Genomic DNA, 18,887 nt, shown 5'->3' on the forward strand with positions numbered 1-18,887 from the left:
TTCTTTACTGCCAATTTCTTTCAGTATCTGTCTGGAGGGATGGGGATGAAATGGGATAGGGCATAAAAAAGGAGGACACAAGGGGAGAGGCAGTGTCAGCATCTGTCTGGTGGCCGAGTATGTAGCAAGCAAAGATAATGCTCTGTCCTTTAATCAGCAACCCCTTGCCCCAAGTGTTCACTCTGGCACTCCAGACCCTGCAGGTGTGTGGCTACCAGCCAGACCTGTAGCCAGGAGTGCCAAACCTGTTCCTGGCTGACTCTTGACCTGAGGGACACAAAGGAGTTCCCAAGTGCCTGGTCTGTCCATATGCCCTATATCTGCCCTTTCTCTTGGGGACAGCACATCCCTCTTTTCCAAAATTCCTCCAACAGGCAGCCACCGCGGACCCCCAGCAGTGATGCGGGCTGGCAGCCAGCCTAGCAGCCCCCACTCAGTCTCCACAGCCTGACTGCAAAGCTTTCCTCCACAACCCGCATCCCACCCCTTGATAAACAAAGTTGTTCTCTGTTCCATGGGCCTGCCTTTGCCTGCAGCCGTGCCTCCTCCACATCTGCCCACTCCAGTTTTAATGCCCCTGTATTCACTGTCTACAAATTATCAGCATTCAAAGCCAGAAAGTTGGACAAACACACCCATTCTTCTTCTAGGTTCCCATTACACAAGCATGCTGGGACAAGGAAAACATTCCTGCCAGGATCCCCCAAACCACTGGACCATTCAGTCAGCAATTGAAACTGACACTATGTAAGTTATGTCCCATTAAGGGGGCTGAGAGACTCAGTTGTCTCTTTTTCATTCATCTAAAAGCACCTACCCCCAGGAGTGGCCATCAGCCACAACCTTAGAGAAATTGCCATCTCAGCACCCATGTAAAGACTCCAGGATGAAAACTAAGACTAGTTTCAGGACAAATTCCAGAAAGTCAAACCTTTTGAAAATGCTCTGGGAAAATAAGAATTTAGTATAAGGCAATGTTAAAGAGGCTGGGCATTGGAGCACAACAGATACAGGTGATAAACTTAGCTCCATCTCTCTCTATCTTTGTAGCCTTTAATTTTCACCTCTCAACCTCATGCTCCTCATCTCTAGAACAGGGATAATATTAGTGCCAGTCACACAAGGTAGCAGTAAGAATTCAACAAATAATGTATGTAAGGCACTTAAGATAGAATTTGGCGTAATTGTTAGCTGTTATCATTACAAATAGCATCATCATCATCTCTCCCATTATTGTAGCAAAAATAAAAGCCTGTGTCCCGAGCCTTATAGTTAGGCAGGGAAGCTGGGAGGCAACTTTCCAGAGATCTAGCAGAAATGGAGCTGGTGCTCATGAGATAGAAGTGCCCATTAAAGCCCATCTAGCTCAAGGCATCTTCTCCTGAGAGGAGTCTTGATTAGGGCCAGGAGCAGTCACTGGCTGGTGCTACAATCTGCTTTAAATCAAATTCACCCGGTTCACTGTCTGATAACAGTGTGATTAAGGAATATGGGCACCATAAATTTGATTCAATATTTGAGAAGAGAAAAGGAGGTGATCATGTATCATCTGGGAAAAGCCTTTCCATGACAGCAGGAACTCACTTGCACTCAAGAGTTGTGAAGAAGTAAAGGCCATCTGGGGGAGTGGGAGCAAGGCAGTAGCAGGCAAGGTAGGAGAGTGTTATGGCCAATTACAGACTCCACAGCCTGGGTTTCTAGCAGAGCGGTTACTGCTTTCCAGTGGTTAACCTGACTCTAGGGGTTCTTCCACTTCCTATGACCTCCTAGGCAGTCCTACATGCATCTCAGACTCCACAGACACCTAAACACAAACTCAGAGTTACTGATCTCCTATCCTGTTCTTCCCTGCTCCTTCATCCTGGCTAAGAAAATTGGTGCCCACCTGCCTGACTAGTCCAAAAACTCAGCAGTCATCACCAACATTTTCCACTCACTGAAGTCCCACTGACTTTATCTCCTTGACATCTCTTGGCTTTGTGCTCCCCTCTCTGTCTCCACAGTCACTGCTGCTTTGTCCAGGCCTTGTTCCCTTTTACCTGGGCTATGGAACAGCCTCCTTCCTACCCAGCCACCATGCCCGTCTTGTCCACGCCAATCCATCCTGAACTTTACTGCCATAGAGATCTTCTAAAATGCAACCTGTGTAATTCCTCCACTTAAAAACTTCCCAAGACTTAATACTATTTACACAACAAACCCCAAATTATTTAGATTGACATTTGAGCACCTTCATGACCTGTCTTGCCTGTATCTTTCTCTCTAGTCAATTCTCCCCTCATTTCTCTGTCTTAGATACATTCTCTTTATACCCTAAATCCACAGAATTGCTTTTGATTCCCTGCACATAGCAACCATCCAGGATCTCTAACTTCTAGGACTTTGTGTTATCTCCTGCCTGCCTTCCTTCCTGTTCTCTACAACGTACCTAGAAATTCCCACTTCAAGGTGCAGCTCAAATGTCTGTTCCTCTGGTAAGTCTTCCCCGACCCTGCGAACAGACGTACTCACTCCTCGGTCTATGCTTGTACAGTTCTCTTCAGATGCCCCGCCATCTCCACCAACACAACCCTGCACTGTAAGCTGTATCTGCTTCTTTTTGCCTCCCAGTCCCCTAAATCAAGGATAGGGACTCTGAGTCAGAAACCATGTCTGCATCACCTGTGATCCCAGCTTCCTCCCCACAAAACACACGATACTCAGTAAATGGCCATGGAATCAGAACTAACATGCTGAAGTTTAACTGTTATTTTTCTATCGATGGATTCCACAGTAGAGTCCTAACAACAAATCCATTCCTATTCTCAGAACCCACTCGACAGCTCAGCAGCAACACGTTCTAAAGACAGCAACGTTCAATAAAACTTTATGTGATAATAAAAATGATCTTTATTTGTACTAGTAGCCACTCGCCACGTGGCTACTGAGCACTTGAAATGTGGCTGGTGCAAATGAGAACTAAATTTCTAATTTTAATAAATTTACATTTTAAAAGCCACATGAGGCTAGTGGCTGCTGTAGTGGATGGTACAGCTTTAGATCCTCCTTGATTAGAAAAATTCCTACCAAGGAAGGAAAAGTTTCCTCACTACTTCTGCTGTTATTGACTTCTGCCTTGGTCTTGGGGCTTAAGGGACTGGCTACAGTGAGATGGGATGCCTTACGAAGCTCAAAGCCAAAGAGAACCCTGTACTGCCAGTGACCCCTGCCTGCCTGCAGAGGGCCTGGGCAAACCCATTACTCGGAAGTGGAGTCCAAAGGCTGATCCTGTAGTCCCAGGCCGAACTGGTAGATTCCAGGCACCCAGAGAGGCTGGGCTCCTTGGGCCATCTCTGCAAACCCTGACAGCATCAGAGCAGGCTGACTGCTATCCAAACACCCCTATGGAGCAGAGTTATGGAGCAGGAGACAGGAATTTGATGGAAACAATGAATTAGAGTCTCTGGACAAGGGGTTAGGTCAACTGCAAAATCAGATAGCTCTATTTACCAGACAGAGTGTCAGCTGGGTTCAAAACTCTGTCATTTACAGATCACCCTGAAGCCAGTAAGTATCATTAATAAGGAAATATTAGAAAACAAGTACAGAGAGTCAGCAAGCTGACTCCTCCCTCCCCTAGCTGTGCAAAGGGCCCTTGCAGGTCTTGGAGCACTGTTCTCTGCTTGAGTCTTGGCTTGTCTTTATGCCACAACTGGGTGGGAGGGGGAGATGGACCCCAGTTCTGTGAAGAAAAGTGTAAGGGCTGCTACTTTCCCCTCTCCAACTTTCATGGATAGGGGCACTTTTTTTTTTTTTTTTTTTAAGACAGAGTCTCGCTCTGTCGCCCAGGCTGGAGTGCAGTGGCGCAAACTTGGCTCACTGCAAGCTCCACCTCCCCGGGTTCACACCATTCTCCTGTCTCAGCCTCCCAAGTAACTGGGACTACAGGCGCCCGCCACCATGCCCGGCTAATTTTTGTATTTTTAGTAGAGACAGGGTTTCACCATGTTAGCCAGGATGGTCTCGATCTCCTGACCTCGTGATCTGCCTGCCTCGGCCTCCCAAAGTGCTGGGATTACAGGGGTGAGCCACCGTGCCCCTTTCTTTTCTCCTTCTTGGTGCCCTGGAATCCCACGACTTCCAGTATTTTCAATTGGCCAATAAAGGTCATTTATTGAAATGTCTATTTAAATACAAACTAAGTATTATAAGACTTTTTTTTTTTTTGAGATGGAGTTTCGCTCTTGTTGCCCAGACTGGAGTGCAATGGCACAATCTCAGCTCACTGCAACTTCCACCTACCAGGTACAAGCCATTCTCCTGCCTCAGCCTCCCAAGTAGCTGGGATTACAGGCATGCGCCATCACACCTGGCTAATTTTTGTATTTTTAGTAGAGGCAGGGGTTCTCCATGTCAGTCAGGTTGGTCTCGAACTCCCAACCTCAGGTGATCTGCCTGCCTCGGCCTCTCAAAGTGCTGGGATTACAGGCATGAGCCACACACCTGGCTATAAGACTTTTCATATGGATTAACAAGGCAGAAAGTCATCTCAGCAGATCATCTGTCTTGATTTTAGGGGTTAGAAAATATGGTCACCCTGTGCTCCAGGTCTGCAGAGTAAATGAGTGAAAAGTGTGCTTGGACAGGCCCCAGAACAGTAGGGAGACGACCCACTCTGGACAGGGAGGTTTTAAGGATACTGGCCAGCTGGGATAAAATTTTATGCCAGAAAATGACAAAGAGAATAGCTCGGTCTTTTAGTCCTATCCTTTCAACATCTCACCACATCTCAGACGGAGTCAAAGAACCTAAGCTTTTCAGGCAGGCAGGCATATGCTCAAATCTAAGGCTCTGGATTCAAATCCCAAACCCTTACGGGAAAGTCTCTCTGAATTTCAGTTTTCTCATCTATAAAATAGGCACACCACCACCTATAAGGCTGGAGGCTGTGAGAAAGAAAGAAGACAATTAAAAATATCTAGCCTAGGCCGGGCGCGGTGGCTCACGCCTGTAATCCCAGCACTTTGGGAGGCAGGCGGATCACGAGGTCGGGAGATCGAGACTATCCTGGCTAACATGGTGAAACCCCATCTCTACTAAATATACAAAAAATTAGCTGGGCGTGGTGGCGGGCCCCTATAGTCCCAGCTGCTCGGGTGGCTGAGGCAGGAGAATGGCGTGAACCCGGGAGGCGGAGCTTGCAGTGAGCCAAGATTGCACCACTGCACTCCAGCCTGGGTGACAGAGCCAGACTCCGTCTCAAAAAAATAATCTAGCCTAGTGCCTGGCACACTGTAGGTACCAAAATGACCCCTAGGTCTCTTTCTTGGATTGTAAACTCCAGTTCAGAGCCTCTCTTGCCTTGTAGGCAGAATTTATATTTTTATTTTTCCTGGATGCGTTATCTCAGTAATCCAAGTATAATAAAGATCAGCTGGGTGCGGTGGCTCACACCTGTAATCCCAGCACTTTGAGAGGCTGAGACAGGTAGATCACTTGAGGTCAGCAGTTTGAGACCAGTCTGGCCAACATGGTGAAACCCCGTCTCTACTAAAAATACAAAAATTAGCCAGGTGTGGTGGCAGGCACCTGTAATCCCAACTACTTGGGAGGCTGAGGCAGGCGAATCACTTGAACCCGGGAGGCAGAGGTTGCAGTGAGCCAAGATCGCGCCACTACACTCCAGCCTGGGCGACAGAATGAGACTCTGTCTCAAAAAATAAATTAATTTTTTAAAAAATTACAGCTTAGCATTCGGCTAAGCTTGAATGCATAAAATGTATTCCTAACAACCATCTTACTGGGGAAATTCTGTTATCACCCCATTTTACCAGTTCAGAACCTGAGGATCAGAGACTTGGCCAAGGTCACAAATCTAGTCAGTGGCAGAGTGAGGATTCAAATTCAGGCCTATGAGGTGTAGTGCCTATCCTCTGAAGGGCCAGGCAACTCTGCCTTACAGGGATGACAATTGTTTGGTTGTTTGGTATTTCCTCCCCAGCCAGGAGCCCTCACCTGTGTAGTTCTTCATCGGAGGGCGAGTACTTGGCAGTGACATCAGCCAGTTCCCCAAAGATCTGCTTGCTGTAAACGGTGAGGGAAGACAGCAGGATTAGCTCCTGCCACGTAGAGCTCAAGAGGCACGTGTAATCCTTGATTGAGAGCTCGCAGAAGAAAGGCAGTTTCTTGATCCAGGCGATCTGCCTAAAGAGCAGCTCGTCGGCCAGGCGGCAAAGCAGGGCAAACAGTTCTGCCTGTGTCACAGCGTATCTGAGGGGCAGGGACAGGGGAAAGTCACTTCCATTGGTCAGAGGGTGAGGATAAGGGTACAGAGAAAAGGTAGTCCCAAGGGTACAAAGGGACCCTGGCAATGGGCTCCTTGCTCCATGCCCACGGATCTCCAGTTCCATTCAGTGTGATTTTCTGATAAAGGGGGAGGGCTGAGGCCAGCAGCAAGTTCAGGGCTGGAGAGGTGGGTCTGGTGAGGAAAGGCTGCTGAGGGGAAAGTAGACTTAGAAATGTGTGCAATTGGCTGGGTGCAATGGCTCATGCCTGTAATCCCAGCACTTTGGGAGGCCAAGGCTGGTGGATCACTTGAGGTCAGGAGTTCGAGACCAGCCTGGCCAACATGGTGAAACCCCATCTCTACTAAAAATACAAAAATTAGCCGGGCGTGGTAGCACATGCCTGTAATCCCAGCTATTCGAGAGGCTGAGGCAGGAGAATCACTTGAACCTGAGAGGCGGAGATTGCAGTGAGCTGAGATTGCGCTAATGTACTTCAGCCTGGGCGACAGAGCAAGACTGTCTAAAAAAACAAAAAAAGAAATGTGTCCAATTGTCAGGAAATATGACTTTTATTGTTGGTGTTCTCTAATGTTCCATGTCTTAGAGAAAATCCAAGTCACTCCTGTTCAAGTTCTGGCAATGGAACTCTAATGGGGTGGATCTGATACCCACCCAACAAAGGAACTGGCACAAAAATAAGCCTCGTGTCCAGACCACTGAAGGGAACAGAACAAGTTCAGAAGCTTTTTCTGCTCTCACTCCACCCCCTGGTGGTGAGTTCAGGAACCAGCATTGCTCAGCCTTTCCTTTAAGCTAAAGTTGGAATAAAACGGGCCTTTGAGACCACAGACTCACAGATCCAAGAGTTTCAGCTTTCTTCCTCTCAAGCCCCTTGGCCAAGACTTTTCCTCACACTCCTATATCTAAATTTTTTTTTTTTTTGAGACGGAATCTCGCTCTGTCACCCAGAGCTGGAGTGCAGTGGCGCAATCTCAGCTCACTGCAACCTCCACCTCCTGGGTTCAAGCAATTCTCCTGCCTCAGCTTACTGAGTAGCTGGGATTACAGGCGCGTGCCACCACACCCAGCTAATTGTTGTATTTTTAGTACACGCGGGTTTCACCATGTTGGCCAGGCTCGTGTGGAACTCGTGACCTGGTGATCCGCCCACCTAGGCCTCCCAAAGTGCTGGGATTACAGGCATGAGCCACCATGCCCGGCTTCCTACATCTAGATTTACAAAGGGTTTATGTGACCTCCTTGTGGGTAGATATTTTAATCTCCTCTTCTGAAACTGGAGACTAGCTTAAGAAATCTCAGGATACCTTCCTGGGAGGTCTAAGCTTGATAACACTCAAATCGCTTATGCTCTAGGCCAAAGGAGTAATGGATGCAGCAATGGGTAGGCCCGAAGGCTGAACTATTATCTCCCTCAGGTAGAGTTGACTAAAGACTGAAAGAATACTCCTTCCACCCACTCAAGCCTGCACTTAAAGTGGTCACATGCCACCAGGCTAGCCATGGAGATGCTGGTGAGGGGTGCAGACAGGCTACAACCAGCCAGGGCTTTGTGAAGGAGCCTATATCTGATATATAACTATTCCCAGAATTACTGCTCATCTCTAGCATGGAAGTGCTCTGACCCATCCCAGGACCTGGCTTACCTAGGCCCAAGCAGAAACAAAGGCCCTTCTGTCTCAATTCCATAGGAACTGGAAAGTAACCTCAACTCTATGAGAAAGGATGCTTAAGGAAAAAATAAGGGATCACTGGTTTCAAAGATAAGCACAGATTTGTCCCCTTACACTTGAGTCATTATCCCCCCAACTCATTCTGAAGCCACGGGTATAGGAGCCAGGGACGCGAGTGGGTGTGGGGTAAGGACCCTTTAAGACTGCAAGGGGCCAAGAAGGGCGGAGCTCACTCACCCATCTTCGATCAACATTGGCGTGCCCAATGGTTCCAGATCCTCGGCTGATAACAGCTGGTGAATCAGACTGTATGACTGGGGATCCAGGCTGCGAGCTTGTGGGGGCAGAAGTGGTGAGTGGCCAGAATAGCTAAAAAGGTGCGGTATATATTGGTAATGTGGAGGCACAGACATTCCCATGTACTGTTCCCTGAATGCCATGAATCCATTTAGTTCCACAGACCTACTGGAGAGAAAAGTCTTGCGTCAAACAGAGCCATGGCAAGTCTAGTAATTACTCAAAGGAAGTGAGCCAGAAGGTGACTTTAGGTATTCTTTGAACATGAGGTATGTGTCTTCATCAAGCCAGGGGGGCATAATTAATAGTTAAATTCATGTCTCTCCTACTAGATTCCCATCTGTAAGACAAAGACTCTATGGGTATATGAATGTTGGGGTCACCATTGGACACTCAGTGCATGGCACAGTAGGTAATGAATAAATATTGGTTGAATGAATTCTTTGTATAGGTGCCATGTCTGGACAGTTTTTTAACAGATACTTGTAGACTATGATGACAAAGTGGGTATTTATATTATTATACTGCTAGGAAAACTAAGGCACAGACAGGCTAAGTGCCTGGCTAGGCTACAAAACAAATCCAGCATCTAGCAAGGAACCCGGCATGTGGCAACAACCCCCTAAATAGTCCAAGGAAAGAACAAACGAAGGGGCACCTGAATGGGATAAAAGCTTTAATTAAATATTAAGACAAAGGTAGATTTTTGCCTTCCTTTCCTTTCTTGGAGAAAGCTAACCACTCTGTCAACTAATTAAAAAAAAAAAAACCTAAGCCAGCCACAGTGGTGTGCACCTACAGTTTCAGCTACCTGGGAGGTTGAGGTGGGAGGATCACTTAAGGCTAGGAATTTGAGACAAGCCTGGGCAACATAGCAAGACTCCATCTCTTTTTTTAAAAAAAATATTTAATTAAAAAAAAAAAAAGACAGAGTCTTGCCATGTTGCCTAGGCTGGTCTTGAACTCCTGGACTTAAGCAATCTACCCACCTTGACCTCCCAAAGTGCTGGGAATACAGATGTGAGCCACCATGCCTGGCATCTCTTAAGAAAAAAAAAATCCTCCAGCTTTTGCCTAAATGTATCTCCTATAACTGGGGTTGGCAAACTTTGGCTTGCAAGCTAAATCCAGCCCACTGCCTATTTTGGAACACAGCCATGCTCACTGGTTCACATAATGTCCATGGCCATGGCTGTTTTCACACTACAAAGGCAGAATGGAGAAGCTGAGATCCAAACCATTAGGCCCGGAAAGCTGAAAATATTTACTATCTGGCCTTTGCAGAAAAAGTTTGTCAATCCATATCCTATAAGAAAGGTTTCTGGGGAAAGGAAAGCTTCCCTAATAGCTGAAGGCTCTATTTCACACTCGACAACTAACTAAAGATATGCTTGAACGAAGAGTTTCTAAGTTTGTATTCTCTGATAGCAGCAAATTTGACTGGCTTAAAAAGCCTTCAATGTTTCTTAAAATTTATAAAGTGAAAAGCATTGACTCTTGTGAGGCAGATAAATTATAGTTTAATTCAAAACTGTCAAAAAGGTTTATTTCAGTGATAAAATAAATGAGGGAAAATAGCAACATTTAAACTGTTATTCTGTTAGGTGAAGAATGCATGGGCATGGATAGAAGCTATAGCACTTTATCAGTCTGCAGAAGAGACCACTGACATTTTCAAGGTCTTTAGCATAAAAGGGGCTGGGAAACACTGTTTTCAATCATCCTGACCCCTACTCCAAGAGTCTGAGGGAGCAACGGTACAATGGCTGAGACAGCCTGGCAGGGATACTCAGCCAGAGGTTTTCTGTAGCTCTCCCCTTGGTGAGGGATCCCTAGATGATGACCATGGGTTTGCCTTAAAGCTCACCTGGAGGACAGCGTGGAGCCTGGTGAGGGCTGGTTGCTCTCCGAAGCCCTGTTCCCAGGGGAACTGTGGTCACTATCACCATGGTTGCTCCAGTGATTGGCCTCTTCCTCAAACTCCTGCCCAGACATGATCCTTTCGATTTCTTCTTCTGATATCTTCGACAAGGAATTGAGACATGTTAGATGGGTGCTCAAGACACTCTCTGTTCTTTCTTCAGGACTGAGAGCTTATTTAAATCTCATAGGATTTCCCAGAAACCTAGGTTCCCTCTCCTCCATCCCCATACTCCGGGCCTCTCACTAATCTTAGGACGGCGTGGCTTCCTTCCTATTGGCACCATGGCCCTTCGTGGCCTTCCTCCTGCTCATTTACACTACTCTCAAGCCGTGAAGCCTCAAGGTTCTTTCAACTCCTTTTTGTCCCTGAGGCTATTCTTTCCTAACCCTGAAACACCACTCCTCAATGACAATCTCCTACTTGCCCTTTAAGATTCAATTCAAATGTCACCTCTTGCCAGGCATAGTGGCTCATGCCTGTAATCCCAAAACTTTGGGAGTTTCAGGAGTTCAAGACCAGCCTGGGCAACACGGTGAAACCCGTCTCTACAAAAAATAGAAAAATTAGTTGGGCCTGGTGGTGCATGCCTGTAGTCCTACCTACTCTGGAGACTGAGGCAGGAGATTCTGGCCTAAGCTCAGAAGATTGAGGCTGTAGTGAGCCATGATTGCACTAACCCACCCCAGCCTGGGTAACAGAGCAAGACCCTGTCTTAAAAGAAGAAAAAACAAAACCAAAAAACCCCAAATGTCATGTCCTTTGTGAGACTTTCCACCACCACATTTTGGATACTCTCTTCAACAAATAGTGCTGGGAAAACTACATCCACATGCCCCGCCCCCACCCCCCAAAAGACGTCGAACCCTTATAACGTTCACAGAAGTCAACCTCAAAATAGATTAAATATTTAAATGTGAGACCTAAAACTATAAAACTCCTTGGAGAAAACACAGGGGAAAATCTTCATAAAACTGGTCTTGCCAGTGATTTCTTGGATACAACACCAAAAGTACAGACAACAGAACAAAAACAGCCAAGTGTGACTACATTAAACTAAAAAGCTTCTGTGCAACAAAGGAAACAATCAACAGGGTAAAAAGATACCCTATGAAATGGGAGAATATATTACCATACATTTGATAAGGGGTCAACATCCACAACATACAAGGAACTCCCATAACTCAGGAACAGAAAAAAAAAAAAAAAAAACCCCATTGAAAAATGAACAAGAAACTTGAGCAGACATTTCTCCAAAGAAGACAAATGACCAATAGGTATATAAAAAGATGCTCAATATCACTTATCATCAGGAAAATACAAATCAAAACTTGAAGATATTACCTCACACCTGTTACGATGTCTGTTGCATGTAAAAGAACACAACAACAACAAAAAAACCCAAAAACAAACAAACAAACAAAAAACCAGTCCAGAAAATAACAAGTGCTGGTAAGGATGTGAAGAAATGGAAACCTTTGTGCACTGTTAGTGGGAATGTAAAACGGTGCAACCACTATGGAAAACAGCATGGAGGTTCCTCAAAAAATTAAAAATAGAAACACCATATAATCCAGCAATCCCATCTATGGGTATTAATCCAAAAGAACTGAAATCAGGATTGTGAAGAGATATCTGCACTCCCACGTTCACTGCAGCATTATTCAAAATAGTCAAGAAGTGAAAACAATTTAAGTGTCCGATGACAGACAAATGCATAAAGAAAATGTGATATATACATAAAATACCTTAAAAAAGAGGAAAGTCCTGTTATAAGCTATACCAAGGGTGAACCATGATGACATTATACCAAGTGAAATAAACTAGTCACAGAAACACAAATACTGCATGATTCCACTTTATGAGGTATCTAAAGTAGTCAAACTCTTATAAGCAGAAAGTGGAATGGTGGCTGCCATGGGCAAAGGGAGAGGAAAATGAGGAACTGCTGTCTAATGGGTATAGCATTTCAGTCATGTAAGATGAAAAAGTTCTAAAGATTTGCTGTATCAGAGTGTGCATATAGTTAACAACACTGTACTGTATAATTAAAATTTTGTTCAAAAGGTAGATTTCATGTTATATGGTTTTAACTTCTGCCATAGTAAAAAAGAGCAGCTATTAGTCCAGACCAAAAAACAAAAAGAATTTGCAAGACATATATATGACTTGAATAATGAGAATAAAAATGTTTTAGAAAAAAAGAATAAATGCAGCAGAGTTGGGAGTCACACAGCCTGATTCAATGTATGCTGTGCTCGTATGATAAGAAATCCCCCAAACATCATCAGTGTATGTCTTAAGACAACTCCGAACACCTTTCTTTCATTCCCTCACATTTAACTGGCTAAATCCTATAAATTTACCCAGTAAATATCTCTTGAGTCTATTCTCTCCCCTCAATCTGCACTGCCATTGCTCTGCTTCAAACTATTATCTGTATCTCTTGCCTGTACTTCTGTGAAAACCTTCTAACTGCTTTCTCTCTCTCCCTCAGTTTCACTCACCCTCACCTCACTCCTCACAAGCCATTTCTACCTGCTAGAATGATCTTCCTAAAATGCAAATCTAAATAAAACCTTTTAGTGGTTGCCTCTTGGCTCATACCAGTAACAATAATAGTTTTTTTAAATTTTATTTTTATTTTTTGGTAGAGACAGGGTCTGTCTTGCTATGTCGCCCAGGCTGGTCTTGAACTCCTGGCCTCAAGCGATCTTCCTGCCTCAGCCACCCAAAGTGCTGGGATTACAGGCGTGTGCCACTGCTCCCGGCCACTAGTAATTCCTAAGGCATGCTCTCTGCCTACTAGTGTGCCAAGGGATTCACCTGATGGGCAAAGATATATCCAATTTTCTACCCTCATGAAGCTCTTCTGCTGGCAAGTAAGAACAACAGGTAAGAACAAGTGGTGTAGGCTGGCCCCACAAAGACTTTTCCTAAAGAGTTGTAGTCAAAGATAGTTGAAGGCCACTCCCTAATGAACTGATTCCAAATTCAAGGAATCTACCTTATCTTCTGCCACTCTACTACATGTGCCCAATGTTCCAGCCTAATTGAACAAACTCCTTGTCATAAAGATTCATCGTTGGGTCTTTTCACAGTCTATTTTCTTGAGTGTCTCTAGTCCCCAACCACGGCTCTAGCCGAAGCAGAATAGATGCCCCTCCCTCTGTAGTCCCTGGGCATCCTCTGTTACCTCTCACCTTACTATGATGTCTGTTTACCTATCTGTTTCTCCTATCAGACTGAGTTCACAGTATAGGGCCTGGAAGAGTAGGAACTCAGTAAATGTTTGTGGGATTGAATGGGGGTATTATCATTCCTACTCTACAATAAGACAATAATATTCTGCTGATATATTTTTTAGATGAAATGAACAAAGCAAAGTAGTCTTGCTCATTTCTGCCAGCCTTAGTTATCTATAACCTTAAGGATTGATCAAAAAGTCCTCTGGATGGTTCAGAACCATAACTGGGTTCACTGTCTGTGAAATCCTTAGGAAAGGCTGAGGGATCACAGGAAGAGCTTTAATCATTAACTTACATATATAAGATTTTCAAAGCACTTTCACATCCAGGATGTAAAAGCACTTTTACAGAAATGAAAGCAAAGATGGCTCTCCTCAGCAGCAGATGGAAGAATCAAAGTGAGCAGTTTCAGGAACGGCTGGAGCCCTGGGCTTCCAGGATGGACCACAGAGACTGAGGTCTAGAACTCACCTGGACTGGCCCAATGCTCTTATTCCGGCCTCCAGGCATGCCATCTTCTCTGATAGCTGGAAGGAAACATAAGTCAAGAAAGGCAGTCAGAAGCACACTCATATAAGTCTTTAGCACAAAAAGAGAATTTACTTGGCCAAAAGCATAAGACAGTAATTAGTGAATCCAAGATTAAAACACAGGTCCTTCTGGACCCAAAGCACACAATTCTTTCTATTATTCCAGGCTCCTTCATAGGCAGCAATATTTTGGGGCCCCCAAGGCATTGCGTACATACTACACACACTGTATACATTCAATATGTTCGAAAAAAGGTGATAGCACTGTTCACTAGTCCTTCAGTTACAAACATCCTGCCAGGATGATGCATCTTACGGTTTTGACAAATTCTAGGGGAGGGACAGAGTATTTCCATTTTTAAATAAAATAGTTTGTATTCCCAGCCTAAGTTTAGGTTTGATATGTAGAATCAGAACAGGTTTTTTGGTTTTTTTCATTAATCAGAATTTTGACCTCAATGGCTTCTCCCTGCAAAGGCAGTCAGTAGAGCACCTGTGTAGTTGAAGGAGCTTACCTAGCATTTACTAAGTATAAAAAGCATCCTTTAAGTAGTATCTCCTGACTAAGAATAACAACTACTACTAATATTATCATCACTCTTTCTGGAACACTTAATACGGGGGCATAGAGAAGAACCCTTGATTTGCAATTATAGTAGGACCACAGTATTAGGCAATCCTTTCTGGAAAAGAAAACTTCTGAACTGAGTCTTAAAGGTTAAGTAGGATTTAGGCAGCCAGGAAAAGAGTGCTCCAGGTTGAGCGAACAGTGTACAAAAAAGCAAGCTGAAGGTAAGAATAAGCTCTTCTTTCTGGGAACTCCCAAGTGGCTTAATCTGGCTAAAGCATAGGGGAAGGTGGCCTATGTGGGGGAAGAGTAGCATGAGATAAGGGTGGAAAGGCCAACTGGGCCTAGATCATAAAGAGCCTTGAATGCCAGACTAGGGTATAACTTTAGCTAAGGACCTTGAGGACAAGAAGGAATGTAGGGGGGCACTGTGGTCATATTGGCATTTTAAAAAAATCTTTGTGACAGCCACTGTGGAGGGTAGCTTGGAAGGGGTTAATGTTAACAATGACAGAAGATAAGCTAATGACATTATGTAATAGCAGGCCTTGCTAGGATATACCTGCCACTTTAAAAAATTAACAGAAGGAATCTAGAAAGTTCCCGAGGCAGGGACTGATTGCCTCAAAAGGTGGGAGCTCCAAGTATAACCCTGTTTCTGAGGTAACCAAAAGGCTGACAGGAAATTCAGAATTAAGTATGTTAGGGTCCAAATCCTGTTTCTTCCTGGTCTGTATAATTATGAACAAGTTTCTTTGACTCTCTGGACTTCAGTTTACTGAAATGAGAAGAGAGAATACTGGTACTTGTTTTATGTTACATTACATAAAATGGTATGGCTAAAACACCAACCCTAGGGCCTTGCGTGTAAAGTAAGCACTTAGTAACTAATCCTTCCCTCTCCCTAGCCTCTTTGAGTTAAAAGTCCAAGGTTCTATTCTCAACTTTGCTAGAATCTTAATATTTTCATCTGCTAAGTGGAGGCAACATGGTCGGTCTGCTTTATAAAAAGCTGTTGTGAATTTGGAGTAAGAAACATACATAGCCTATGTTAGATCTAGATGTATGCTGCTTGTTGGCTGGCAGGTCTCTTTCAATCTAATTTCAAGTTCTAAAATCTTTACAATCGCTTCTCTGCTGTTCCATGGTCAATGACAGTCTTTGGGTATTTCTATTTCCAATAATAACATCTCACATGTCTTTATTTCAGCTCACAGGTAGAGAACAAAGATCTGTCACTGGAATACAACACCACACACATTAATAGTTCGGCTGTTACCTCATTTTCACTGTCCTGGAGGTGTGAAAAGAACGCAACATACTTTACTTTTCATTTAAAGGGCCACATGTCTTAAAGATTTACATCTTGCCAATCTCTTGTTCTGAAATTCAAAAGCTCATCGGCCAGGCGCAGTGGCTCACTCTTGTAATCCCAGCACTTTGGAAGGCTGAGGAGGGCAGATCACCTGAGATTGGGAGTTCAAGACCAGCCGGACCAACATGGAGAAACCACGTCTCTACTAAAAATTCAAAATTAGCCGGGCGTGGTGGCACATGCCTGTAATCCCAGCTACTCGGGAGGCTGAGGCAGGAGAACTGCTTGAACCCGGGAGGTGGAGGTTGCGGTGAGCTGAGATGGTGCCATTGCACTCCAGCCTGGGCAACAAGAGCAAAACTCCATCTCAAAAAAATGTTCATCTTCTTCCTCGACCCCACCCAGAATAAGAAAATGCGTATATGATAGAAATCTACTATGTGTTACATACTGTTCTCTGAGGTAAAATCACTCATGAGTAAAGTATTAGTATCACTCCCATTGAACAGATGGATCTAAGGCTCACAGAAATGAAGTATTTTCTGGAAGAGACAGAAACTAAAGAGCAGAATCAGGGTTGGAACCCACGCTATCAGACTCTAAGACCAGACTTCTTTCTACTACTACTGTGTATGCATCCTAGTGGAGAAACATAAGATACTTTTAAGTGGTGCATAAACTCTTAATTATACATTCTTATTAATTATTCTTAAATTATACATTTATTCTGATGTGCAACTCACATGGCAAAATGTTAACAATTGGTGAATTTGGGTAAAAGGCAGATGGGAATTCTTACTACTGTTGCAAATTTTCTGTAAGCTTGAAATTATTTCAAAATAAAACAGAACAAAATTTTAATGAGGTGGTAAAGAATTGCCTTTAAAAATTAACTTTGATTTTTAAAAGTTATTGAAAGACTAATATAAACAGCAGTACCCATTTAGAGATGATAAAATCGGTCAAGATGCCATGAAACCACCTGAAGTGTAGAAATCAATACAATGTGCCACAGTGCCTCTGTTAAAAACAAAAACTTGGACCATATTTTCAAACTTATAATGTTCTTGCACATATGTATGTTATCTCATGTGATCCTCACAACCACCTTGGAAGGTGTATTATTCTCCCACACATTTTTGAGATGAGGAAACAGAGCTCAGAGAGGTAGAGATTTGCTCAGGGAAGAACTGACAGAGCTGGAGTTTCCATTTAGATCTTCTGATTCTAAAGCTGTGCTTGTTCCTTGATGCCACACTGAACTAACAAGTTTTTCAGCAGGGCTAAAATCTATCTGGCAGTGATTTGATTAAAAATAACAAATGGCTCCTGTGTGCAGTATTACAGGAATGGTTCTGCTATAACTCTTATCTAAGTCTAAGAAAGAGAATGGCCCTAGCCATGGCTCTTCTATCTTCTCAGAAGGCACCAAAAACACTTTTTCTGCTTTGGAACTCATATGCCTACCATTCTTCATTTGCTTGGGCTTAGGCAGTCAACAAAACCCAGAAAGCATAAATAACAAAGCTAACTACATCAAAGCTCCACTCAAAACCTGTTGGTGGCGCCTTTGGTCCATGGGCCAAATCTAAGCTCCTTAGCATGGCATTCAAGACCGTCTATCATCTGGTTCTGGTGGGACCCCTCATCCTCATCTCTTGCCATAAATGCTATACCCTACACATAGATAACTATTTGTTAGTCTTTAAACATGCTATTCTGTTTTACACAGTTCTGTCTCTGCATATGTTGCCTGTACTCAGAAAGAAACTTAAAGTGGAAAAATGTGAAGAAACTTAAAGTGGAAAAATGTGGCAACACCACCTTCTCTAAGTGACATCATCATAACCAAGTGATTCAAGTTAATATCACCAATAATGGGTATACACTTACATCATGTGCTCTTGGTATTATGGTCTAAGAAGGACACAACATCATTTCTATGGCATTCTTGTGAAAAATGCATAACCTGCATGTAATCGTGAGGAAACTGACAAGCCCAAATTAAGGGATATTCTACAAAATACATGACCTATTTGCTTCAAAATTGACAATGTAAATAAAGACAAAGAAGACTGAGGAACTATTTCAGATTAAAAGAAACTGAAAAGACATAAAAACTAAATGTAATGTGATTTCCTGAAGTGGCTTCTGGATCAGAAAAAATAAAATTGCTATAAAGGACACTGGGATGACTGGCAAAAATTGAATAAGATCTGCTAATAAGATAGTATTGTGTCATGTTAAATTTCCTGATTTTGATAACAGTACTGTGATTGCTAGAAATAAGAGGAACATTGCCTATGCCTCACTCTCAAATGGCTAAGAAGGTGCGCACATGCAGGCGCACACACACTTACTTACCTGTGGGAAGTGGGGAAGGTGGAAGAGAGAGACAGAAAGAAGAGCAGGGGGGAGGGAAAATAATAAAACAAATAGCATGATAAAGCAAATGTGGCCAAACGTTAACAATTGGTGAATTTGGGTAAAGGGCATATGGGGATTCTTACTACTGTTGCAACTTTTCTATAAGCTTGAAATTATTTCAAAATAAAACAGAACAAAATTTTAAAGTCTTAATTTAAAAACAAACAAACAACCTTTTGGCGGGCATATGCTCATGCCTATAATCCCAGCACTTTGGGAGACCGAGGTGGGAGGACTGCTTAAGCTCAGTTCAGCTCAGCTGAACTTGATCCTCAGTTCAAGAGCTGCCTGGGCAACATGCTGAAAACTTGTCTCTACAATTTTTTTTTGGTATAATAAAATGTAAAAAAAAGTTCGTAAGGAAAATGTAAGAAATGTAAAAAAAATGTTTGTAAGGAACACGAACTTTGATTTCTTTAAGATTCTGCTCAAATGTTATCCCTCCTTGAGATTTCTCAGTGCTTCATGCAGACCTCTGTGTTGTGTCCTGGGGCACTTTTTATCCTGGTAAAGTGATATGGCGATGCCATAGGATCACTGCCTCACAATGCCATTCTGCAAACATCACCTCCTCCAAGAAGCTTTCCTTGACGTTTATACTTTTGAACTAGTTAGCAAGTTATG

General features: G+C 43.5%; 1 protein-coding gene across 5 annotated transcripts in view; it reads right to left on the reverse strand.

Annotated features, from left to right (window-relative positions):
• Positions 1–18,887, reverse strand: part of NR6A1 (nuclear receptor subfamily 6 group A member 1) — a 260,373-nt gene that overhangs the window by 12,641 nt on the left and 228,845 nt on the right. For 3 of the 5 annotated variants that reach the window (XM_054501532.2, XM_054501535.2, XM_063650310.1), the window contains 4 exons: positions 13,895–13,950; positions 10,122–10,276; positions 8,195–8,422; positions 5,995–6,249 (listed from right to left, as the gene is read on the reverse strand). In XM_054501532.2, the coding sequence (XP_054357507.1) occupies positions 5,995–6,249; positions 8,195–8,422; positions 10,122–10,276; positions 13,895–13,950 (694 nt within the window). The remainder of the gene's footprint in view (positions 1–5,994; positions 6,250–8,194; positions 8,423–10,121; positions 10,277–13,894; positions 13,951–18,887) is intronic. The other 2 variants (XM_054501537.2, XM_054501533.2) reach the window with 1 other exon arrangement.

Source organism: Pongo pygmaeus, chromosome 13 (genome assembly GCF_028885625.2).
Source record: "Pongo pygmaeus isolate AG05252 chromosome 13, NHGRI_mPonPyg2-v2.0_pri, whole genome shotgun sequence".
Taxonomy (NCBI): Eukaryota; Metazoa; Chordata; class Mammalia; order Primates; family Hominidae; genus Pongo; species Pongo pygmaeus.